The sequence below is a fragment of the Sus scrofa genome, chromosome 11, assembly GCF_054392235.1.
Source record: "Sus scrofa isolate SSC_HxYL_T2T_F1_AM1 chromosome 11, Sscrofa_HxYL_maternal_Yorkshire_Landrace_v2.0, whole genome shotgun sequence".
Classification (NCBI taxonomy): domain Eukaryota; kingdom Metazoa; phylum Chordata; class Mammalia; order Artiodactyla; family Suidae; genus Sus; species Sus scrofa.
In genome coordinates, this window is record NC_139393.1 from 19,143,814 (window position 1) to 19,170,054 (window position 26,241).

Genomic DNA, 26,241 nt, shown 5'->3' on the forward strand with positions numbered 1-26,241 from the left:
GGTGGAAAAGATTCATGAAATTAACAAGAGGAATATATTTAGTACTGACTTAATTATAATTTATTAACGAAATGAAAATTACCCCATCGTAACTGTATTTCTTTTGCTTTGGGTCTACCCTGTAATCTGGGAGGGAGGCATGGGCCCGGAGGCACAGCTGGAGTCTGCACAAGCAAAGATTCAGATACCTGCCAAAACAAAAGCAAAAACAACAAAAATGCCCCAAGCCAAATAATCAGACTGCTTTTATTAAGGAAAATAAGACAAACGCAAAGATTGCATCAATAATTTAAAAGTGTGTTTGATAATCAACAGAAAAGGAATAAAGTTTGGAATAAAATCAAACCACAATTAAATTAAAACTCAAATTTTATATAGACAAAGACATGTATTCTACTATATACAAAGAAAGTTAATACCAGAATAAAAATTCTTTCCTTCCTTTTGTAATTAAAAAAAAAAAAAGACCCCTCCAACATAACCTAGTCAATATTATTTTAAATCACATCCAAGTGGATCTACAAATTTCTTCAAAGGATGTTTTAACATTTTGTAAATGCTGTTTGCTGTTTTCAGGAGGTTAGGACTATTTCGTCTACTTGATATTTTTAACCAAAACACCAATTTATTTATTTATTTTAAAAAAACTTTCCTTCTTCCTTTCACCCTAAAAATAATTTAAAAATCAGGTAAGTTTTTCCAAGTATTTGGTACCTTGCCAGGTATTTGGCATTACTTTTAGTTTCTATGCTATTAAAAAAAATCTTTTAGTTTTATTTTAAAAGACATTCTCTTAAAAACAATGACAAACTGAAGGCCATATTCATTATCTGCACTGTATTAAGACTTTATACTTAACATTTTTTCCAAGCAAATAAAATATTTGGTCATCATCTTATTCAGAAAGGTATTCACATAAAAATGCTATAATGCTATATGAGAGAAACAGGACTTTTTTAAAATTTTAATTTGATTTTTTAAATTTTTTTTTGTCTTTTTGCCTTTTCTAGGGCTGCACCTGTGGCATGTGGAGGTTCCCAGGCTAGGGGTCTAGTTGGAGCTGTAGCCACCAGCCTATGCCAGAGCCACAGCAGCTCGGGATCTGAGCCGCATCTGCGACCTACACCACAGCTCACGGCAACCCACTGAGCAAGGCCAGGGATCGAACCCGCAACCTCATGATTAGTAGTTGGATTCCTTAACCACTGTGCCACGATGAGAACTCCTAATTTTTATTTTTTTGGTGATGGGGGAGGGAAGCAGGGGCTTATTTTTTTAAAAATCTAGTAAGTTTTTTTTGGTCTTTTTAGGGCCACACCCATGGCATATGGAGGTTCCCAGGCTAGGGGTCGAATTAGAGCTGTAGCCGCTGACCTATGCCATAGCAATGTGGGTTCCACACCTCATCTGAGAACTATACCACAGCTCACGGCAATGCCGGATCCTTAATACACTGAGTGAGGTCAGGGATCGAACCTGCATCCTCAGGGATACTAATCAGATTCGTTTCCGCTGAGTCACGATGGGAACTCCTAGGAAGATTTTCTTTTTAGAGAAAATGAAGCAACTGGATCCAAAGCTTTTTGGACAGGACTTGCAGGTCAGTTTCACAATACTCTAATTTTCAAGAAAATGCTTTTAATTCATTAAAACAGAAAACTTTTGCAGTTCCCGTCATGGCTCAGTGGAAACGAATCTGACTAGTATCATGAGGATGCAGGTTTGATCCCTGACCTCGATCAGTGGGTTAAGGATCTGGTATTGCCGTGAGCTTTGGTGTAGGTCACAGATGCAGCTTGGATACTGTGTTGCTGTGGCTGTGGCATAGGCCAGCAGCTACAGCTCCAATTCGACCCTAGCCTGGGAACCTCCATATGCCACTGGTGCAGCCCTAAAAAGGCAAAATAACCCTTTAATTGTTTTAAATCCCACTTGAAAAATATTAACAATTACTAATGTTTCAAGAAATACTCTTGAATTCATTAAAAAAAAGTCACTCCTATTAAAAAAAATACTTTTCTGGAACATTACAAATGTCTCATATATAAGCAATGGCTCTATATATGGGTCTCTAATAAGTGAAATGATTGCCAAACTTTTCTGAAATAAGTAGCTATTAGAATTTGTGCTTAAATAATAAAGGATATCTATGGTTTGTCCCGATACACATAATTTATGGTGCAGCAAATTAAGTCTACAATTTTTTTTATGTGTTAAGTAGGGTTAGAGCACCACCCTAAAATTTACCTTTATAAAATTTTCTGCAATGTTTTCATATATTTGTTTTTCCAAAGCTAAATAGCAAGCAGACAATAAATATTCACTGAATTCTAACTAAAAGCTAAGTACTATTTTAGAATAATCTGGTTACTATAAATTTAACCACCTGGGTTAAACCTTTATGGATACATTTCAATATCTGAGGTGGCATCTAGTGATCTCATCTCATTTGACAAAACTTGGAAAAAAAAAATCTGTAAGTATTACCGCACTCTGTCCTCCATCACTAATGCAGTAAACTCGAAAACGATAGAAAGAGCCTGGATTCAGTCGATCGCAAAGATGTTCCCTAGTAGCTCCACTGTATATCATATCCCATTTGTTTCCTGTAAGGTGGAGAATTATGTTCAATCAGCTACAAGGTAATGTTTAACATTTTGGTATCATGGACAAATTACATAAACACTTATTTAGTGAAGTATCCTAGCTTCACTAAATAAGTGTTTATGTAATTTGTCAGAAACAACTGAAGCTCATTTTGAGTTTCCTGGAAATGATTTAATTTTCTTTATGTGTGCAGCTTCCTAGACAAATTTGCATGGCTTTGTTGAAAGTGAAATAGCTCTGTAACTGTACAGATTTTTGCTTAGATTGATAATATGCTTTTAATTAAGCATCTTAAAATGTGTTTACTGGTCCAGTAATAACATTATAATATGCAAAGAATAGACAGAACCAATACCATGGGAAGTTTAGTCTTAATTAAAAGACATCCTTATTTTTTGCAAGGAAATAGGCTATTTGATAGAAATACTGTTAAATGTGTGTTTCCAGAATAAAATTCACTCGGCATAGAATTTATTACTAAAATTAATGTAACAGTTAAGTTAACTTACTATAATGTAAGTTAAATTTTAGAAGATGATTTTTCTCTGATGCTTCTGGGTATATATCTAATTGAGAAAACTAAGCTTTAAAAGACTTCAGGTATAACAGATTTGAGCAATACAAACAAATGAGGAAAAAAATTAGAAAATGCAAATGTAATAATTAGGTAAACAGCAGTCAAATTTCAATCAGTGTATTTCTGGAGATAACAAAGGAGATCATAATAGGTCAAATATTAACTGCTACAAACAAAGGAAAAAATCAAAAGGGAAGAAAAGAGATCATATAAAATTTAAAAATGTGAAGAGTAGAGGTGGACTGACTGGTATATATCTATTAATTTTTAATAGTTATTCTTACCATTAGAACCTTCTGCCATCTCTACCACATATTTAGTGATGGCTGCCCCTCCATTGTCTTTTGGTGGGTCTATCCAAAGAAGCAAAAGTGCTATTAGGCAGAGTATATACAATTAAAAAACGATGTGAACTCGTAAATAAAAAGAATACCAAACCCAGGCTTGCTTTAAAAGAAAAAAGAATTACCTACAATGGCTTTTTAAAAATTAATTTCAGCATCTCATTTAGTCTTTTGGTTTTGCTTAAGGTAGTATATAAGCAGATGCTCAACATATGTTTTAAATGAACAAGTGATTTTAATTTCTCTTGAAAGCTAGGATGAACTGGGAGACTTGAGCTATAAGTTCAATAACCTTTCATTTTACACAGTGCTGCCTCTGCTCAAAGGTCTATGGTGGATCCCAGTTCTTCCTGCATCAAATCTGAACTTGTGTGTGAGTACAAAGCTTTCTACCAAAAAACCCTCTCAAACAATGAATGAGTCTCACATTTCTTATTGAACTTAAAGTTAACAAACTTCAAGTATCTTAAAAAATTATCTAAATATTCAAATCACTTTAATGAAATATAAAAGTAATGATTAAAAATATGTATATCATCTTACCCCAAGTTATTTTAAAACTATGTGAATGTATTTTTCCTTTAACCGAGGGCTTAACAGGTACTCCTGGCTTATCAGGGCATGTAGTAAATTCTACTACTTCACTTGGATTACTTTTACCTTCTGAGTTGTAAGCAATAACCTATGGTGAGAACATAAAGACATAAAAATAATTAACATTTGGTACGTAATGATACTGGCTTAATGAACAAACTCAGTTAAATGATTCATGTGAGAATTGTCTTCAGAAGAGACTCAGCATAAAAAAAAGGCGGGGGGAGTTCCCGTCGTGGCTCAGCAGTAATGAACCTGACTAGAATCCATGAGGATGCAAGTTTGATCTCTGGCCTCGATCTGTGGGTTAAAGATATGGTGCTGTTGTGAGCTGTGGTATAGGTTGCAGATGTGGCTCAGATCCCACATTGCTGTGGCTGGGGTGTAGGTAGGCAGCTGCAGCTCCAATATGACCCCTAGCCTGGGAACTTCCATATGCCTCAGGTGTGGCCCTAAAAAGACAAACAAACAAATAAATAAATATAAAAAAGGGACCTGACATATATCAACAAAATTCAGGTATAATCTTCTTTATATAGTCAATCTTAGGAATACAAGTGTAAGTCTAACATTCTGATACTAAATAAGAGTCATCACAGAACAAGCTATAATTTGGTGATATCTGATAGGCTCTTAGGCTTGCTTTAACTTGTTCTTTTAATATTCTTCACCGGTTTAAAAAAATGTCCAAAAGATCTCCGAATTTCCTCTCTTCAAAAGATAAAGGTTAGGAAGAGTTCCCTGGTGGCTTAGTGGGTTAAGGATCTGGTGTCACTGCTGTGGCATGAAGTTGATCCCTGGCCCAGAAACTTCTGCATACCATGGGTGGTGCCAAAGGTTAATTCCTTTTCTTTTTTTTGGACTGCTCCTATAGCGTACAGAAGTTCCTGGGGCAGCACAGGAGCCACAACCCGAGCCACAGCAGTGACAGTGTTGAGTTCTTAACTGCTAGGCCACCAGGGAACTCCAGTTCTTCTTCCTTTTGAATGTACTTAATGACTTGCTTCTAACAAACAGAATGTAACAAAAGTGATGGTGTGTGTAGCTTCTGTATGGAGAAGCCCATGTAATGAGGAACTGAAACCTCTCACCAAGAGACAGCAAGGAACTGAGGGCTCCTGGCAATAACCACTTGAATGAACTTGGAAGCACATCCTCTAGCCACCACCTTCGGACGATTGTGGTCCCAGCTGACATCTTGATTACAACTTCCTAGAAACCCTATCAGAACCATCCACCCAAGCTGGTCCTGAATTCCTGACCCACAGAAAATGTGAGATAATGTTCATTTTTTTAAAGCTACTAAGTTGTACAGCAATAGATTAATATAATTCACATCTAGGTATTATATCTGACTTTAGAAGTTTAATTATATTTATATTTTAACCTATCTCTTCTACTGAACTCAAAGGTCCTCAAATCCAGTATCATAGGTGATATGATTTTCTCTTCTCCAAACTTGTTTTATCTCTGTTCTTCCCCATCAGTAAAAAGTACCACTACCATCCACCCAGTTACTAAAATCAAAACAGTAGGAAGATCTTTGGTCCTTTCTCTAAACCTATATATCAAATCTATTAGTAAATCCTAGCAACTCTACCTCTATGTCTCTGTTTTCTACCACCACCACCTTAGTCAAAGCTTCCTTTATCCTATATTTGCTGAAAATGACTATAACATACTACTAATCAGTTTCCCAGATGCCATTCCTTTCAACCCGATCTATTCTCTACATGGCAGCCAGAGAGACTTATCACTTCTCAGCTTAGAACCTCCAATGGCTTCTCATCTTACCCAGAATAAAACCTAAATTCTTATCATGGCCTCTAAAGCCCTATGGATTCTACCTCTAACTACCTCCAGTTGAAAGGTTTAGGCCTTTTCTATTACCAGGTAGCTCCCCTGCCTGGAATGTTCTTCTTGATTTTTTTTGGTCTTTTCTAGGGCTGCACCCGAGGCATATAGAGGTTCCCAGGCTAGGGGTCTGATCAGAGCTGTAGCTGCCGGCCTACGCCACAGCCACAGCAACGCCAGATCAGAGCCGAGTCTGCGACCACACCATAGCTCACGGCAATGCCAGATCCTTAACCCACTGAGTGAGACCAGATATCGAACCTGAAACCTCATTGTCCCTAGTTGGATTCGTTAATCACTGAGCCGTAACAGGAACTCCCGTCTTCTTCTTCTTCTTTTTTTTTAGGGCCACACCCGAGATATATGGAGGTTCCTAGGCTAGGGGTCTAATCAGAGCTGTAGCCGCCGGTCTACACCACACCCACAGGCATGCCAGATCCGAGCCGTGTCTGTGACCTACACCACAGCTCACAGCAATGCCAGATCCTTAACCCACTGAACGAGGCCAGGGATTGAACCCGCAACCTCATGGTTCCTAGTCGGATTTGTTTCCGCTGCGCCATGACAGGAACGCCCTTTTTGATCTTGACATACCTCCTTGCTGATATTCAGATCTGTTTAGATGTCTTTTCCAAGAAGACTTCCTTGAATACCCATTCTGTCAACTCATTCTATTTTAGTTAACTTGCATAACACTTATCACTTTATAGTATTTGCTTGTTTATTGTCTATTCCTTCCACTAGAATAGCTGTTCTGATCATACTGAATCCTTATTGTTTAGAACAATGCTTATCATAGAATAGGTATTCAATAATTGGTTGAATGAAGGAGCCATAGATGGGGACCACTATGACACTATAGATGAGGATCTAAATAAATCTATTACCCCAAATAGGTCATGCAATCCATGAGAACTAAGTAAAATTTAGTCCAATTGTTGAATTTTGCTCAGGCTACGTCAGTCCTCCCATATATTCAGATTTTCATGCTTTCTCACTCTGCTGCTTTATAAATTAGACTACAAAGGGGATCAAAACACTTCTCGACATGGTGCACAGTGTTTACTTAAACCTCATAACTAGAGGAACTTTTTTAAAAAACTGTGGTATTGTTGATATCTAAGTTACAGGTATACAATATAATGGTTCACAGTTTTCTTTTTTTTTCTTTATAGGGCCACATCCACGGCATAGGAAGTTCCCTGGCTAGGGGTTGAATCAGAGCTGCAGCTGCCAGTGTACACCAAAGCAACAGCCAAGCCAGATCGGAGCCACATCTGCGACCTACACCACAGCTCACAGCAATGCCGGATCTTTAACCCACTGAGTGAGGCCAGGGATTGAACCTGTATCCTCATGGAGCCACTTAGTCACAATAGGAACTCCTGAGTCACAATTTTTAAAGGTTCTACTCCATTTATAGTTATGACAAAATATTTGCTATATTCCCCATATTATACAATATATATCTGTAGCTTATTTTATACCTATTAGCTTGTACCTGTTAGTCTCCTATATTGCCCCTGCCCCCTTCCCTCTCCCCTAGACGAAGCTATTATTATTATTTTTGGCCATGCCTGTGGAACGTGGAAGTTCCCAGGCCAGGGATCAAACCCAAGCCACAGCAGTGACCCAAGCTGCTGCAGTGACAACACTGGATCCTTAGCCAGGGAGTTCCCATTGTGGCTCAGTGGAAACAAATCTGACTAGTATCCATGAGGATGTGGGTTTGATTCCTGGCCTTGCTCAGTGATCAAGGATCTGATGTTGCTATGAGCTGTGGTGTAGGTCACAGATGTGGCTGAGATCTTACATTGCTGTGGCTGTGACATAGGCCAGCAGCTGCAGCTTCGATACAACCCCTAGCCTGAGAACCTCCCTATGTTGCTGGTTCAGCCCTAAAAAAAGCAAAAAAAAAAAAAAAAAAAAGGCAATCCAATAACATAAAAGGAAAACTGGAATAAATGTACACAATTCTTAAGGTATTTAAAAAATCCCGCAACATAAAAACTGTATTTTACAATTACAATGGGAGTCCCTGTTGTGGTTCACCAGGTTAAGAACCAGACACAGTGTCCCTGAGGATGTGTGTAAGATCTGGCATTGCCACAAGCTGCAGCATATGTTGCAGATGCTACTTGGATCTGGTGTTGCTATGTCTGTGGCTACGGTGTAGGCTGGCAGCTGCAGCTCCAATTTGACTCCTTCGGGGGAACTTCCATATGCCATGGGTGTGGCCAGAAAAATAAAAAGGAAATTAAAATGACCCAGTGTTATCAGAAGTTTTTAAAAAACGAAGCTAATATATAAAACAAAGCATAATATAATTATGTACTACATAATCAAATTTCCTATTATCATTAAAATTTTCTTTCTTAGGTTATTGAAGAGTAATACAATTTATCTTGGCTTTTTTTTGGGTGGGGGAGGCTGTACCTGTGGCATGTGGAAGTTCCCAGCTCAGGAACTGAACCTGTGCCACAGCAGCCACCCAAGTTGCTGCAGTGACAATGCCAGATTCTTAACCTGTTGTCCCACAAGAGACCTATCTTTGCTTTTTAATTGTGAAAACAATTTACAATGGCTTCTATGATTTATTTATAATTATTTGATTAAACAATACTGGTAGGAAAATTCAAATGCTAAAACTTATCAACTAATAAGCATCCTGTTACATTTTTGGGAAAACTTTGGTACAAAAATGTAGGTTGGCTTATATTAACTGTATATTAGCTAATTCAAGTACTGTCTGCCGAGAAATAGCAATGTTTATCACTGGCCAAGTCAGAGCTAAAATATATCCTAGAATGGATGCTATACTAGGAAAGATACAGACTTTCAGAGTTCTCCATAGGAGAAGAATTTTCAGAGCTTGCTACTGCTTCAAGTGAGCAAGAATTTTATGTATTAGTTTCATATATTAGCCTCAAGCAAGCAAAAATGACATGTAGAGTATCTCCACTTTTCCTGAAATATTTCCGTTCAAAGGCCAACAAGTGGGCTAAGAGGCAGGTATGTGTGCTGGGGGATGAAGGTGGCTTGGGTGGAGGCAGCAGCATTTGCCTAGTAGAAACTCAAGCACCCTGAATAGGACTTTAAAGAAGGAGGGAAAGAGGAGGAGTTTCATCCAATAAATAACTATTTTGAACATAAAGGGGGCAAAGTTTCTCACTGATGATAAAGGGAGTTAAAAATAAAGGGAAAAAATTAGAATTAACCTGTGGAAATGGATTAAATGGAAGTATTTGGTACAAACTCGTGATTTAAAATTATATACAAAGGAGTTCCCACAGTGGCTCAGTGGTAAGGAACCTGAGTAGTATCCATGAGGACTCAGGTTTGTGGGTTAAGGATCTGGTGTTGCTGTTGAGCCATAGTATAGGTCCCAAACGCCCTTGGTTTGGATCCGGCCTTGCTGTTGCTGTGGTGTCGGCTGGCAGCTACTGCTCTGATTCGACTCCTAGCCCGGGAACTTCTATATGTCACAGGTGCAGCCTAAAAAAAAAAAAAAAGCCATAAAATTATATATGAATATAAAAGTGTTTGTGCATGTAAATTGTGTGTGTCTATACATACAAAACATACACACATCCCCATCCATCCCTCCATCTAGTTCTTTGCTTTGTCCACTGAGAGAATGCCCGGGAATAGCAAAACCTTTATAGTATTAAGTATACTTACTACCTAGATCCTGACTTCTAAATACCATTGTCTACTTAAAGTATCCACGTGCTTTAAGAAATGGCCAATTCCAAGGTTGAAGAAGAGAAAGTATAAGATGAGAAAAGAATATCATATGCCAGAAAGGGCGGGCTCTAATATCATATGATACGGCGTGGGGTGGGGTGGGGGCAATGTAATAGCAAGAAGCCAGCTTAACTGAGGCTCCCAAAACTGAGACAATTTGAAACTCATAACTGATAACCACAGCAACAAAATATAACCCATTCAGTGAAAAGGAATCCATGAGTTCATACTGGTATAAATAAATGAGAAGAGAAAGCTTTCCTTATAGTATAATGCCATCTAATAAATGTAGAAAAAATATGGTTGCCCAAGTGGTGATTTTTTTCTTTTTTCTGTTCTTTTTTGGCTCCCTGCAGATATGGAGTTCCTGGGCCAGGGATCCTATCTGAGCCAAAATTGCAACCTCTGCTGCAGCTGTGTCAACATCAGATCCTTTAACCCACTGTGCTGGGTCAGGGGATCGAACCTGCATGCTGGTGCTACAGAGACATCACCTATTCTGTTGTGCCACAGCGGGAACTCCAAGTGTTGATTTTTTTTTAAATCCTACTAATAATTGATTCAGGCAAGAATTAACTGTAGGTGTTAAAACTAGTGGGTGAAAGTTTGATGAGGAACAAGATGTTTACATAGCATTTATAAGATTATTACAAAAGGAATAAGAACAACTTTACAGTGAAGAAACATGGTAGGTATCACCATCAAGTTGACTACTAGTATCTGGACAAGTGAAACTTCACCACTTGATAGAGGATTAAAATATCATTACTTATTTCTGATATACCTGCCAAAAAAGCATATTCTATGTTCAATGACATCCACATTTTAAAAGATTTTAAAAGTTCACGTTTTGCAAATAAGAGTCCTGTAAAACATTAAGGCTGTTTTGAATTTAAATACATAGAGTTTGAGAAACATTATTATAGTAAGAAAGTAAAATAATAAAGCTCTTTAGCAAAAGCCAAATATTGGGAGCTCCCATTGTGGCTAAGCAGAAATGAATCTGACTGGTGTCCATGAGGATATGGGTTCGATCCATGGCTTTGCTTAGTGGGTTAAGGATCCAGCATTGCCCTGAACTGTGGTGTAGGTCGCAGACATGGCTCATATCCCGCGTTGCTGTGGCTCTGGTGTAGGCCCGCAGCTGTAGCTCTGATTAGACCCCTAGCCTGGGAACCTCCATGTACAACAGGTATGGCCCTAAAAAGCAAAAAAAAAAAAATAAAAAAAAATAAAAATAAAAAAGAGCAAAAGCCAAATATTTAAGATTTAAAACCAACGGAGTGAGGCATGTACTTGGCTTTAAAACAGGAACAATAAGAACAAACAAATCTTTCCAGGACTTTCAAAGCTTACCTTAAATTTATACTTTGTACTACGTCGGAGATTTTTCACTGTGTAAGCAAGGTCTTCTCCATCATATTTAGGCTTAAAACCATATCCCTGGAAAGGGAAAAATAAATCTTCATTAGATGTCTAATAGAAATATGGGGAACAAGGAATATGTGAAAAAACGCAGGTCGTCTTCATCTTCTTCTATGTGATTAATGTTTGGTTGAGTGTAATCTTCACCTTGATGCTTCTATCTTGAGTAGATGGATTCAGATGTGCTACTGGACACTTTGTATAAGGATGAAGAAGACCACTAATTCTCAGTCAATACAGTATCCAAGGGAGTTCCCGTTGTGGCTCAGTGGTCACAAACCTGACTAGTATCCATGAGGATGCCGGTTCAATCCCTGGCCTTGCTCAATGGGTTAAGGATCTGGTGTTGCTGTGAGCTGTGGTGTAGGTAGCAGATGTGGCTGAGATCCCACATTGCTATAATTGTGGCGTAGGCCAGCAGCGGTAGCTCTGATTTTGACTTCTAGCCTGGGAACTTCCATATGCTGAGGGTGTGGCCCTAAAAAGACCAACAACAACAAAAAACCCACACACAAAAACCCACATTAGCCAAGAGATCTCTGTGTTGAGGGAAAGTCAGAGACAGTGGTAACTTCACCATCAGTAAGCTTATCCCTATAACTAATAGGAATTTCCCAGACAGATGTTGCAAGATCTAAACAGAACCATAATTATTTAACATATTCAACTTCCCTTGAACACATAGTTGTGTCTAGGTGAAGAGATGAATGGCTGGTTGTACTGGTAGGCTGGGATGTCACTTAGGTTTGACACTGTTATTTATAGCCCCAGGGATAATGCTTCACTACTTTCCCAATATTACTTTTAAAATTAAAAAAAACCTGAGATATGTAATTCACAAACCATAAAATTCTCATTTTAAAGTATAAAATTCAATGATTTATAGTATATTTACAAGCTTGTGCAACCAACATTTAATTCCTAATTTCAGAATAAAGCCTGTATTTTACTTTTTGGTCAGCAGTCACTTCCTCTTTTCTCATACACTAATATACTTTCTGTCTCTATGGATTTGCCTATATCCATATAAGTGGAATCACATAATATGTAGTCTTTTGTGACTGGGTTCTTCTTCTTCTTCTTCTGTTTCATGGCTGCACTCATGGCACATGGAAGTACCTGGGCAAGGGACTGAATCTGAGCTGCAGCTGAGACCTACGCTACAGCTGAGGCAATGATGGATCCTTGAACCCACTGTGCCAGGCTGGGGATCCAACCCGCACCTCTGCAGTGACTCAAGGTGCTGCAGTCAGGTTCTTAACCCACTGCACCATGGTGGGAACTCCTGTGACTGGATTCTTTTATTTAGCATAATGTTTTCAAGGCTCATTCATGTTGTGACATATATCAGTGCTCCATTCCTTTATGTGGCTGAATGATATTCTAACTGCATGAATTAATTATATTTTGTTTATTTATTCATCAGTTGATGGGTATTTCAGTTCTTACTTTTTGACTATCATGATTAATAATGCAATGAACATTTATATACAGGTTTTTGTACAAAGCATGCCTTTTCAGTTCTTCTGGGCACACAGTTAGGATGGACCAATGCTATTTTTGATTCATTGCTTCAAAGTAACTCTGAAAAGCTATGGAACTATATATAATGGACAGAAGACAGCCTAATGCTTGTTCAGCTCAGTTCTAGCTCACAAGAGATCAGCCACTGGTAACTAGATTGATGCTGCACTGTATAGTCTCATGTGAGGCTCCTCCCATTTTCTGTGGCACTTGAGGAAGCAGGGTATGAACACAGTTGAAGAAGGCAGACATACTATTTTGTTATTTCTTGGAGCTGCTTAGTCTAAGGCTGTGGTGAGCCCTCCCTTTCTTTATTTTCCCAAAAAAGGCCAAATTTAAAATATAGTCTATGTTGTTCTCAGGCACAAAATGCCTACAAAACACATAAAAACCAAAACCCCCTCCTACACATCGAGAAGACAGAAGACCAAGTTCTCCCTCGCTTCTAATCTCTCCCAAACAGTAACCAAAGGACCTGGGGAAGGAATTAATTATTGTGGCAGTATTTACTGTATCAAGATTAATGTCATAGTGAAATATGTTTTAAATACCCTATTTAAAATACATGTTCATACTCACTGAAGTTTCTTCCTCCATCTCTAAAATGTAAGAAATTCCTTCATCTGATGGTGTTCCTGAGGGTTTACTCCATTGTAAGGATAACCAAGTAACTCCAGCTTTAGTTAAGACAGGACTCGCTGGCATAGAAGGGGCACAGCCTGAAGTGTAATATAAGACTTCTTCACTAAAACCACTGTTGAAAGAAATGGTTTTTAAGAAGGAATGAGAAAAAGTTATTTTTTTAATAGCCAATGAACTCATTTTGATAAGTGACATTTTTGGGGAAAATGACAATTTTTGATAACTAATTATAATCCAAATAATGTATCTTGGATTTATTACTATCTTTATGGTAACCAGGTCAGATACCTGGAAATGAATTAGAATTCTTTTAAAACTGCAGTTTATGTAATTAACAAATTCTCTTGCTGCTTTTGCTGGGCTAGTAACACATCTTATTTTTTTTCCCTCCCCTTTTTTGGATGCACTTGAGGCGTTCCTGAGCCAGGGACAGAATCTGAGCTGGAGCTGAGACCTATGCTACAGCTGCAGCAATGCCAGAGCCTCAACCCACTGTGCCAGGCCAGGAATTGAACTGGTGTCTGCACAGAGACAAGCCGGGTCATTAATCCACTGTGCCACAGCAGGAACTCCAACATATCTTAACTATATTAACAAAGTAATAAACTAAAGTAGAATTTTCAGTGGATAATTCGGACTGTGAATAATTTATACAAATGGGTAGTGTAAAATATCTACATTAAAAGGTATCTTGGAGTTCTCGTCATGGTTCAGTGGTTAACAAATCTGACTAGGAACCATGAGGTTGTGGGTTCGATCCCTGGCCTTGCTCAGTGGGTTAAGGATCCAGTGTTGCCGGGAGCTGTGGTATAGGTCGAAGATGCGGCTTGGATCCCGCGTTGCTGTGGCCCTGGTGTAGGCCAGCAGCTACAGCTCCGATTAGACCCTTAGCCTGGGAATCTCCATATGCCGCAGGAGCAGCCCAAAAAAATGGCAAAAAGACAAAAAAAAAAAAAAAGGTATCTTACCTTGTACCATAGTCATTTTTGGCTGATAGTCTAAATTTACAACCCATTGCTGGCGACAGTTTAGTAATTTTAAATTGCTTCTGTAAGCCCATGTAACACTGGCAAAATTCTCCATTTCCTTTCCCCTAAAAGAAATAGCTGATTATTATACCATGTATATCATTGTAAAAAGAGAAATCCACATTTATTCCCACTTGACAGAAACATATGAGCTAGTGTACATTAAAAGTCATCTTTGTTACATGCATGTCACAAATCTCAAGAGAAAGTTAACGCACCATCTTTTATGTGGTACTCACTGTCCATTAAAGCAGAATTAAAAAACGGAAGAGTAAGTACTTCTGTATAGCTTCTTGAACTAAGCACCCTGTTTTGTAGCTGATGCTAAACCTGTGGCTTTGAGTAAAAAAAGCTTTTTCCCAGAATGGACTCTACAGTCTCTGTGGGGGGACTGGTAGTGGTGGAAATAAGGCATATCTAACATCACTCTAACTGGCAGCTTTCAACCTATTAAAAGTTTCATGCAAACAGTTTTAAGAAAAGGTCCCTACTCATCCCTAAACCACTTAGACAGCTGCTAAGCTTCTTCTTTTTTCTTTCTTTTTCGGCTGTACCTGCAGCAAATGAAAGTTCCTGTGCCAGGGATCTAATTCAAACTGGAGCTGTGACCTATGCCACAGCTGCAGTAATGGTGGGTCCTTAACCTACTGTGCCAGGCTGTGGAGTGAACCAGCACCTTCACAGAGACAAGCCAGATCCTTATGCCCCTGAACCACAGCATGAATTCCCTAAGCTTCCTTAAAAATAAAGATTTTGGAGCCACTGCTGCTTAGATTTAACACTGCAAGAGTATACACAGAGAAAAACCTAATTATAGGCATTAAGACAGAAAAATCTGCAGTTTAGGATAAATAAAGAGTTAGAAATTTAAAGTGCTACATAAAATTGACAAGTTTTTCACTTTCTACCCATTTTTCTTTATTGTGTTGGTAGAAGTAAAGGGCAGTTAGGATGACCTCTGCTTCAAAGAAAATCTTTATCCTGTAACTGGTTGTTTTATTGAACTCTCTTGTCAGTTTTAATAATGTTTATAGTTGATTCTATTGAGTAATCTAAATAGAAAACCCCTGGAGTTCCTGTCGTGGCGCAGTGGCCAACGAATCCAACTAGGAACCATGAGGTTGAGGGTTTGATCCCTGGCCTTGCTCAGTGGGTTAAGGATCCCGCATTGCCGGGAGCTGTGGTGTAGGTCACAGACGAGGCTCAGATCCCACGTTGCCGTGGCTCAGGTGAAGGCTGGTGGCTATAGCTCAGATTCGACCCCTAGCCTGGGAACCTCCATATACTGTGGGTGTGGCTCTAGAAAAGGCAAAAAGACAAAAAGAAAAAAAGAAAATCCTATCATCTCTAAACAATGATTATTTTTCCCTCTAGCCCAGCCACCACAGCTCTGTTTCTTGTTTTGATTTCAAATCAAACTGTTTTAGTTATAACTTCCTGAATTTGACAAAAACAAGTCAAAGTTGATAGGTGAGGATAACTGCCAACTTTGACTTGCTTTTGCTTTGGCTAGAAATGCTTTTATTGTTTAGTGGTGGTACTTCATTTAATAAAAACAATCAAATAAGGAATTGCCTTTCTATTACTAATTTGAGTTTTAAATGAGATGGGTGATAAATTTTATTAAATACCTTTCATAATTTATCAAGATAATATTTTTCCTCTCAATTACTATGCTATAGCAATAGATTTCCAAATCTGAATTTTCTTAGAACTTCTGGAATAAAACCTACTTGGGTTGTGTCTCATTACTTTTTTTTTTTAAACAGCCACACCCACAGACAAATCTGTGACCTACACTGCAGCTTGCAGCAACCTCAGATCCTTAATCCATTGAACGAGGCCAGGGAGCAAATCCGAATCCTCATAGGCTTATGCTGGACTCTTAACCCACTGAGCCCCAAAGGCAACTCCCTCATTACTCTTTTAATATAATGCTAAATTCCCAAATTACCAATGAAATTTCTCCTACTCCACCTAGCTCCTCCTTTTAGCTGCAGTGTAAGCAGCAGGGCAAAAGAGAACATGATAAATGACAGTAAAACAAAGTACTAAACAATAAAGCCCAGTATACTTGCTGTGGTGGGCTAAATAACTAATAGCCCCCAAAGAAATCCATATCTTAATCCCTGGAAGCTGTGAATATTATCTTTTATTGGTAGCAGGGATTGTACAAATGTGGTTAAACTAAGATTCTTGAGATGGAGAGATTATTCTTGATTATCTGGGTAGGCCCTAAATGGAGTTACGAATGTCCTGCTTAGAGGGGCAGAGAAGGACCTGAAGACAGAAGAGGAAAAAGGTGATGTGGTAATGGCAAGCAGGGGAAGAAAAGGCAATCTGATGTGGCCATGAACCAAGTAATGAGGACAGCTGGAAAAGGCAAGGAAAGGGATTCTTCTCTAGAGTCCCTGGAGAAAGCATGGCCCTGGTGACACCTTGCTTTTGCCCCAAGGAAAGCCATTTTGGATTTCTGGCTTTCATAACTGTAAGAGAATAAAAATGTTGTTTTAAGCTACTCAGTTTGTAGTAATTTGTTAAAGCAGTTACAGTAAATGAATAGCCTTGCCTTAAGACTGATGTAAAAGAAAATACTCCTTCATCAAGTTAATTAATGAACTGATAGCTTTGAAGGTGGTTTAGTTGAAAAAAACTAAAACATAGGGAGGTGTAGTCAGTCAGTAATGTTTTCTAAGAACACCATCAACTGACTCATATACCACATGAAATCATTCATATTGTTTTTAAAGAGGAAAAATCTATTAAGTTATTTCTGCCCAAGGATATGCATACATTTTAGCCTAATTTACAAACTTGGAATTTACTTACCTCATCCCATTCTAAAATAAAGCTTTGGATTTTAGAACCATTGTCACTAGGTGCCTAAAAAAAATACCAAAAAAAAAAAAAAAAAAGAAAGAAAAGATTTTTAAAAAACAACAAAATGAGTACAAATTAGTACTTTTATAAAAGATATTGGGATGATCTAATCTAAGGCATCTACTCTGTTGCAGATGTTCTCTGGGATTTAGCTCTGGAAAAATCTGCGCAGAGAATACAGAAATATATGTTATCATATATCCCATAATCCTTTTACGTGCAAGAAAAGAGAACAAAGCAAGAAGTTACTCAAATTTTTATGAATATTCAACAATCTCTTTTATCAAGAACTATCTTAACTTTTACAATCCTTTAAAAAAAAGTCACTTCTTTTTCTATCAGTAGGTTTTATCAGCTTTAAGCTCCTAGATATATCCTGTCATTTTCATTAAAACTCAATTTATAATCTGAAAGTAATATTGCATAATGTACCAAAAAATGAAAGAACTAGAGTGCTGAAAGGAACTCCAAGAGGACATACTGTCTGGATCTCTGCTTCTAGATTCCATGAGTCAACTGCCTAAGACTGCTAATGCATTAATCTGTTAATTTTCAGTGGTGAAAATTTCAGCCTTCTTTGTCATTTTACTTTAGTATTTAATCGCTCTAGAATTAAAGAATTTCACCTTTATTTCAGTACAATGAAGACCTGTTCTTTTCCTCTAGGACTTTTGAGTGCTCCTAGACACCCATGTAGGTGAAAATATCTATTAATAATTATTATAGCCTAGAACTTAATTCCATTTTACAGGGTATTTTTGGTATAGTTTTAATAGTTACTGTATTCCCCTAAATGCAACTACCGTGCCATCTGGGAAAGACTGTACTTAATTTTTTTTCTCTCTTTTTAGGGCCGTAGCTGAGGCATATGGAAGTTCCCAGGCTAGGGGTCGAATTGGACCTGTAGCTGCTGGCCACAGCCACAGCCATGCAGACCCAAGCCATGTCTTTGATCTACTCCACAGCTATGGCAATGCTGGATCCTTAACCCACTGAGTGAGGCCAGGAATCAGACCCATGTCCTCATGGATGCTAGTTGGGTTCGTTAACCACTGATCCACAACGGGAACTCCATGATTGTACTTAATTTTGTTCAGAATTTGCCAAGACCTATGTATCATTTCAGAAAATCAGGTCACCAATGACAATGATGTCTGGGATATTTGATTACCAATTCTATCTAGTGTCTATTTGCTTCATTATGTCTTCCTTTTTTTTTTTTTTTTTTTGTCTTGTTGTTGTTGTTGCTATTTCTTGGGCCGCTCCCTCGGCATATGGAGGTTCCCAGGCCAGGGGTTGAATCGGAGCTGTAGCCACCGGCCTACGCCAGAGCCACAGCAACGCGGGATCCGAGCCGCGTCTGCAACCCACACCACAGCTCATGGCAACGCCGGATCGTTAACCCACTGAGCAAGGGCAGGGACCGAACCCGCAACCTCATGGTTCCTAGTCGGATTCGTTAACCACTGAGCCACGACGGGAACTCCCCATTATGTCTTCTTATGTAGATGGGTTCAAATATTTATATATTAAAAATATATCATTCTAATAAAAATAATTTTATTCCTCCTTTAAGGTATTATATTGATATTTTTAAAACTATGAGTCTAGTTAAGCTATTATGAATCTCATTTTAGGATAAATTCAGGATATAAAGGCATCGTTACAAAATATAAGAGTAGTAATGAACTTGAGACTCACACACTGCAGTGTCATCACACATTCAGTGTAAGGACTACTAATCAATCTTTTCTGCTACATTTACATACAGTAAGAAAAACTGAGAGGAGTGTTATATATAAGAAACAAATGTCTAATTAATATATGCGAAGATCAAGAGCAAGTTAGCTTAAACCTCTTTTTGTGTCCAAAAACAACTGAAGTTTAATACTACATGAAAAAAAAAAAAAAAAAGGAAAAAATGTCCAGTTGAAAATAATCTAGAGAATAGTCTTACCTTCCACTGCAAAGTAAGTGAATTTTTGGTCCGATTGGCTATTCTTGGTGGATTAGGTATGTCAGGTTCACAGCTCAAGGTGGTAAAGGTTTCAGCTTCTGAAGGAGTTCCCTTTATAGAATTGTATCCTGCCTGGACTCTACAGTGATAAAATAAGCAGTTTTATCCTGCAGAATCATTGTATCTATCCCGCCATTCTATAGCATCACCTTTAAGTGCCTGCAAGTCAGTGAGGTGCCCTCTAAATAAATGTTCTCTTGAGAAAATATGCGTATTAGAAATAAAGGATGACTTAAAAAAGGAAAAACAGAAAAGACCAGTGGCTTTCATCTTTTTCTGACTGAAAAAGTAAGCAATACAGTTAAACTGTGACTGAGTTTCTATGATATGAATTTGTACACACATAGGCAGACACACACACGCATGCACGCACAGAGTATCCTGAAACAATATCCTTAACTAGGTATACTGATACTTTCTATTTCATCCAATTATGTTTAATTTAAAAATTCTGAATATAACCCACAAAATTAATTTCATGATTCAATAATGGTTGCAATCCACAGTCTGAAAGATAATAGGATGGATAATATTTTGGGTTCATCCAGAGACGTATAGTTGAAGACTTAATTTAATAGTTTAATAGGAATATTCCCAACTACAAGTCTTCTTTTCAAAAACAGAGGTGACTGCCTAAATCATACTGAGTCCTAGCTGGGAAGGCCTTAGAGTCTACAAAATAAATACATTATAATAGAAGATCTGTGCAGAGTAAAACAGCAGTATCTAAGTTATCCCAATTAAATGTTATGAAATTCTAAGAGTTTTAAAACTACATATAAGTAGCAAATATTATGATTTTGCTCTGCGAAAGTTTCAAAAGCTGGGATAATTTTACAGTACTAAATTGGATATTAGAGACAAATTATACATATTATGTGTATATCTGTTCTAATTCCTATGTCCTACAAATAGGGTGAGATTAAGTCTTCAATATAACATTTGAGTTACATGCCTTTTTTTTTTTTGGAAAAATTTTTATAATTATACCAAAAGAAAAAAAATCAAGGTCTACAAAGTCCATGTTTTTAATCCAAAATTAATACTTAACTTATATTCTAGACTTAAGGAAATCATTAAAAACAAACAAACCCTATGCTATATCACATAAAAGCAACATAAAGGAATTCCTTACTTTGCATGGTAATCTGTAGCTGGTTTGAGATCATTTAAAGTGACACTTGTTTCTTCTCCCCTGGGGAAAAAAGGGTAACATTTCATTATCTGATAAATAAAGCATTTTCTGAGGATATGTATTATGTACACTATATTTTGTGGCACTTTATGAAATTGTATTGCTTTTTACTTTTCCAACTGGTAACCACATTCAGATTGCACTAGTATGGACTTTGTGTAATTAGGATACGTGCCCAAACTTAAGTATGTAGCTGAATAACCACTTGAAAACAAAAAGGTGTGCTGGGCAAAGCAAATGTGGAAGACAGATTTGTGTGTGTGTGTGTGTGTGTGTGTGTGAAGTTAGGGAAGATATTTACCTTACTGAAGAAATAGAACCATTTTCAATTATTTAAAAATCCATTTGCATATAGTTAAAATGCTAAATAAAACATGTGTACTACTAGAATCACAATTACCAAGTTTTGACAAGGAGTCTGCATTACTGGATTTTATTTAAAATATAACATGGAAGTTTATTTAAAATTTTACAGTTTAATGAGTAGATAAGGGGAAAAAAAGTGAATCATAACTTAAAGTAAAGCATTTCTCTTGATCACTATGACATTTTCAAATATAACAGCATATAATTTCTTAAATAATCACTTAATACAACTCTTATTTGGGTATGAAGCCAAAAAAAAAAAAAAAAGCCTGTTTTTTCTCTTTTTTGAATCACTGTTCTCTGTTCCATTTTCTTCAGCCAAGTTTCTCTCCTTTCCACTTTATAGACTTCTTCATCCCACCTGCTTTCCAGCTATCCTGTTTCTTACATCAAAGCTAGTGAATAGTGTGGGAAAGGAAACAGTCTCATTGATGGAAGTACAACTTAATGAACTGGGCAGTTGTACAGCAGCCTCAGAGAGAGACCTTCATTGGTGTAGGGTATACAAGGTGTCTGAGGTTGACTATAATTTCCCTGTTGTGGTCTCTGGTCAGGCTGCAAATGGAGATAAATCCGTCCTCTTATTTAGCAAGGTGCCATATCAAACTAGAACACCCATTAACTCAAAAAGAAACCTTTATGTTGATGGTACTTTATCCCCTTCTTACTCTTTATGTCTCTTTTAAGAAAAAGAAATAGAATAAACACAACGAAGTCTCAACAGAGAGGAGACAGGACATTTTATAATCTTATGTTACTGGATGACAGTCATTGGAGCAGTTTCACTTTCTTTTCTTCCCCATACTAGCTATTTTTCTGAAAAAAGATACCAAGAAGGCTGATGTATCCAGTGTTCTGTTTTAATTATGATCATTCAAATGGCTAACCACCTCCTTTACAATCTTCCTGAAGCTGAAATTATAATAGTAACTGACTTTATACTTTTTCATCAGAATAAGAAATTTCAGAGTTCCTGTCGTGGCTTGGCAGAAATGAATCTGACTAGCATCCATGAGGACGCAGGTTCGATCCCTGGCCTCGCTCAGTGGGTTAAGGATCTGACATTGCCGTGAGCTGTGGTGTAGGTTGAAGGTGTGGCTTGGATCTTGTGATGCTGTGGCTGCGGTGTAGGCCAGCAGCTACAGCTCTGATTTGACCCCTACCCTGGGAACCTCCATATGCTGCAGTTGTGGCACTAAAAAGACAAAAAAAAAAAAAAAAAAAAAAAAGAATAAGAAATTTCTACATGAATGAGCACAAAAATAATTTGTTTTACAACTGTCAATAATAAATGTCACAGTTTTAGCCAGTGACATTTTCTAAGGCTTCTTGGTGTAAAATACACATTTGAACCAAGAAAAGAGAACTATGTGATGTTTTCAAAATATGATTATTAACATACTAACACACAAATGAGGAACAACAGTATTAAATTCATTTTACAATAGGACATGAGCTTATACAAGTAAGAATCAAACCCAACTCCTTAGGGGAGGAATACCACATTGTGTGAGTTCACAATATAAGAGTTTTCCATTCCTGGTCCTAGCTTCTATACACTACAATTTATGCATATATTAAAAAATACATAAATATAAAAATACATAAAATGTAAATATATATATAAATATATATATATTTTTATATATGTGAAAAGTGAAATATCTATTAAGGAGCCTATTGAAAAATAAAAAGGCTGAATGTGGCCAATGAAAGTGATTATTCCAAAGGAGCTGCAGATGTAAATGTGAACCTGTAAGTATCTGGACTCTTTATTATTTATTTATTTATTATTATTTTTAAGAGCCACACCTGTGGCATATGGAAGTTCCTAGGCTAGGGGTTGAATCAGAGTTGTAGCCGCTGGTCTGCAACCACAGCCACAGCCACGCCAGATCTGAGCTGCCACTGTAACCTACACCACAGCTCATGGCAATGCTGGATCCTTAACCACTGAAATTATGGTTTAAAGCCAGGGATCAAATCCACATCCTTATGGATCCTAGTCAGGTTTGTTACTGCTGAGCTACAACAGGAAGTCCTTGGACTCTTTACATTGAAATTACTCTCATTAGTCAACTTAGAGATTCAAAATAAGAGCACAAAAAGGGAAAACATCACAAGAGTAGTAAGAAGCTCTTTATGATAAACCACGAACATATATGATGGGAGGGAGTAAAACAAAACAAATACTTACGCATAGACACTTTTATATTTCCCATCTTTTCCAGTACTTGAGATCAGAATTTCATAGCCATAGAGCTCTGGTACAGTAGTTCTCTCATCTGTTTCGCCATTAAGGAGGCTGGAAGGAGGTGACCAGGTAAGTACCACCGTCCTTGCCTGGATGTCTGAGGCCTGCAAAGACATAATATTCAAAAGTTCTTTGAAACGACTATTAAGTGTACAACAAAAAGTGAAAAATCTAATGAGGTTTCAAGATTGAATAAATCTGTAACTACTTACATAAAATGCCTCACAAATAAAAACTGTCTATTTGTAGATGAGATACAATTTGCTGGAAAGAGTTGATGGATTTGACAAAAGTTTAAAGACCATTTTGGGTCATTTAAAACTACCAGTGTTGTGGTTCCCACTGTGCCTCAGCAGGTTAAGAACCTGACTTGCATCCATGAGGGTGCAGGTTCAATCCCTGGCCTCACTCAGAGGGTCAATGATCTTATACTGCTGCAAGCTGTGGTGTAGGTCGCAGATAAGGCTTAGATCTAGGGTTGCTGTGGCTGTGGAGTAGGCTGGCAGCTGCAGCTCAGTTGCAACCCCTAGCGTGGGAACTTATATATGCTGTAGGTGCTGCCCTAAAAAGAAAAAAAAAACTATTAGTGTAGACGTCATATACAGTCAAAAGGAAGAACCACAGAAAAAACCTACTTGTAACATATTTGAAAGAGTTCACTTCCTCACTTTAGAAAGTGTCTAACAATAAAAAAAAAAAATACCAAAAACTCAAGAGAAAAATGAGCAAAGGACATGGTAACTGATATCTAGTGTGTTGAGGTTTTGGAGAAATGGGTGATCTGGCATTGCTGCAAGGTGTGGCATAGGTTGAAGATGTGGCTTGGATCCAGTGTTGCCTTGGTTGAGGCGTAGGCCTATAGCTGTAGCTCCAATTCAAGCTCTAGCCCAAGAACTTCCATATGCTACAGGTGAAGCCCTAAAAAGAAAGAAAAGGAAAAAAAATGGCTTCCCTGATAAAGTTCTAGTTGTTGGCAAAATTTAGAAACTTGGGTATTATTATTATATTGGCTGTACCCCTGGCATGTAGAAGTTCCTGGGAGAGATAGAACCCACGCCACAGCTGAGGCAACGCCAAATCCTTAATGCACTGTGCCACAAGGGAACCTCCTAAACTTGTGCATTCCTTTTTTTTTTTTTTTTTGGTCTTCTCAGGGCTGCACCCATGGCTTATGGAGGTTTCTAAGCTAGGGGTCAAATTGGAGCTGTAGCTGCTGGCCTAGGCCAGAGCCACAGCAACCCGAGATCCGAGCTGCATGTGCAACCTACACCACAGCTCATGGCAATGCCAGATCCTTAACCCACTGAGAGAGGCCAGGGATGGAACCTGGGTCCTCATGGATGTTAGTCAGATTCGTTTCCGCTGAGTCACGATGGGAACTCCCTAAACTTGTGTATTCTTTAGGATGTCTTGGGAAATATGGTTCCAGAGGAAGCAGTGAATAAATAAGGGTTAAAAAATACAGATGTGAAAATTATCTGAAATATGTCATCTATTTTATACGCTTCTTTAGAAGTAAAATATGCTTTTATATCCATCTCACTTGATGCTTACACTCCAAGGAGGCAAAACAGACATAACTATCTTCAATTGTAAAAACAAACTAAGACAAAACAAAGCAAAACAAAACCATCAGCATTACTTAAGTTTTATGACACAGGGCGTATTATCTAAGTTATATTTTCCTCATAATATTGAGCAAGAAATTCTTTAAAATAACTCTTTCATGTTTTATGTGGCTGAAAATTTATACTTTTTATTTTTTTGGCTGTGCCTGTGGCGTAAAGAAATTCCTGGGTTGGGGATCAAACCTGTGCCACAACAATGACAATGCTAGATCCTTAACTCTGAGGCTGCCAAGGAATTCCTAAAAAATTATACTTTTAATGTTATTTTCCCTAACAAGTACATGCTACTAGCATTAGCTATTAAGTCATTCAAATATCAATTAAGATTACCAAATTACTTTTCCAGCAAATCTAGTGATATTCATTTGGATATACATAGATATTGGAAGAATACTGCCTGAGTTTCAATCCCAGCTTCAACACTACTTATTGAACCTACTCTTGTTTCAGTTTCCTCATCTGTAAAACAGAGGAAATAGTATACAGAGGCGGTTGTAGGAATTAAAGAAAATAATGTATATAGGTATTCAAAGCACTTTGAACAGAGTCTGACACTAGTAAACTTATGTTACCTATTTCTGTGAAATAATTCTATATATGTTTACATTAATTTACATGTATATACCCAATGCCTAAGAGAAAACAAACTGGATTGAAAATAACTAGAGCATTCAAATCTATTATTTAGAATTGTCAGAGAAAGTAGAACCACTGTAGCATATTATGGGGGACTAGCTTATTAAAACTTCCTAAAATGGGATAAAATGAAAAGGTAATAAGCCTTTGTGGAAAAGGTATTAAGAGTAATAACCACTTTTCTAATCTGTTTTCATACAAATAATCCAAAAGTATTTTTGGGGTAACTTGAAAATACAAATACTAACTATTTTAGCAGGAACTTTTTTTGGGGGGAGTCATTATCATACATTAAAACCTTATTTAAAAAAATGAATTCAATGAATAACCTATCTCTCTCCTTATGGCAGATCTGTATTGATCCTTTACTGATCTCACATTTCTTATTAAGTTCTAGGTAAGGCTTGAATATTCCAAAATCCCATATGAATATACTAAATATAAATGTCAAGAAAATATATGAAACTACTATGAGATACCACCTCACACTAGTCAGAATGGCCATCATTAATAAGTCCACAAATAACAAATGCTGGAGGGGGTGTGGAGAAAAGGGAACCCTCCTGCACTGTTGGTGGAAATGTAAGCTGGTACAACCACTATGGAGAACAGTATGGAGGTATCTTAGAAAACAATACACAGAACTACCATATGACGCAGCAATCCCACTCTTGTGCATGTATCCGGACAAAACTCTATTTAAAAAAGACACATGCACCTGCATGTTCATTGCAGCACTATTCACAATAGCCAAGACATGGAATCAACCCACATGTCCACTGATTGGATTAGGAAGATGTGGTATACATACACAATGGAATACTACTCAGCCATAAAAAAGAATGACATAATGCCATTTGCAGCAACATGGATGGAACTAGAGACTCTCATCCTGAGTGAAGTAAGTCAGAAAGAGAAAGACA

The 26,241-nt window shown here is 37.5% G+C and overlaps 2 protein-coding genes across 18 annotated transcripts in view; one reads left to right on the top strand and one right to left on the bottom strand.

Moving 5' to 3' along the window:
• Positions 1–26,241, top strand: part of CAB39L (calcium binding protein 39 like) — a 722,245-nt gene that overhangs the window by 285,592 nt on the left and 410,412 nt on the right. The window lies entirely within an intron of this gene.
• FNDC3A (fibronectin type III domain containing 3A) overlaps positions 1–26,241 on the bottom strand; it is a 193,726-nt gene that overhangs the window by 16,930 nt on the left and 150,555 nt on the right. For 11 of the 16 annotated variants that reach the window (XM_021065328.2, XM_084981597.1, XM_021065329.2 and 8 more), the window contains 11 exons: positions 22,998–23,158; positions 20,375–20,434; positions 19,180–19,318; positions 17,172–17,225; positions 14,283–14,407; positions 13,252–13,426; positions 11,080–11,166; positions 4,072–4,210; positions 3,469–3,537; positions 2,488–2,606; positions 83–188 (listed from right to left, as the gene is read on the bottom strand). In XM_021065328.2, coding sequence (XP_020920987.1) covers positions 83–188; positions 2,488–2,606; positions 3,469–3,537; positions 4,072–4,210; positions 11,080–11,166; positions 13,252–13,426; positions 14,283–14,407; positions 17,172–17,225; positions 19,180–19,318; positions 20,375–20,434; positions 22,998–23,158 — 1,234 coding nt within the window. Of the gene's footprint in view, positions 1–82; positions 1,043–1,229; positions 2,607–3,468; positions 3,538–4,071; positions 4,211–11,079; positions 11,167–13,251; positions 13,427–14,282; positions 14,408–17,171; positions 17,226–19,179; positions 19,319–20,374; positions 20,435–22,997; positions 23,159–26,241 lie in introns of those variants that run through there. The other 5 variants (XR_014819346.1, XR_014819348.1, XR_014819347.1 and 2 more) reach the window with 5 other exon arrangements.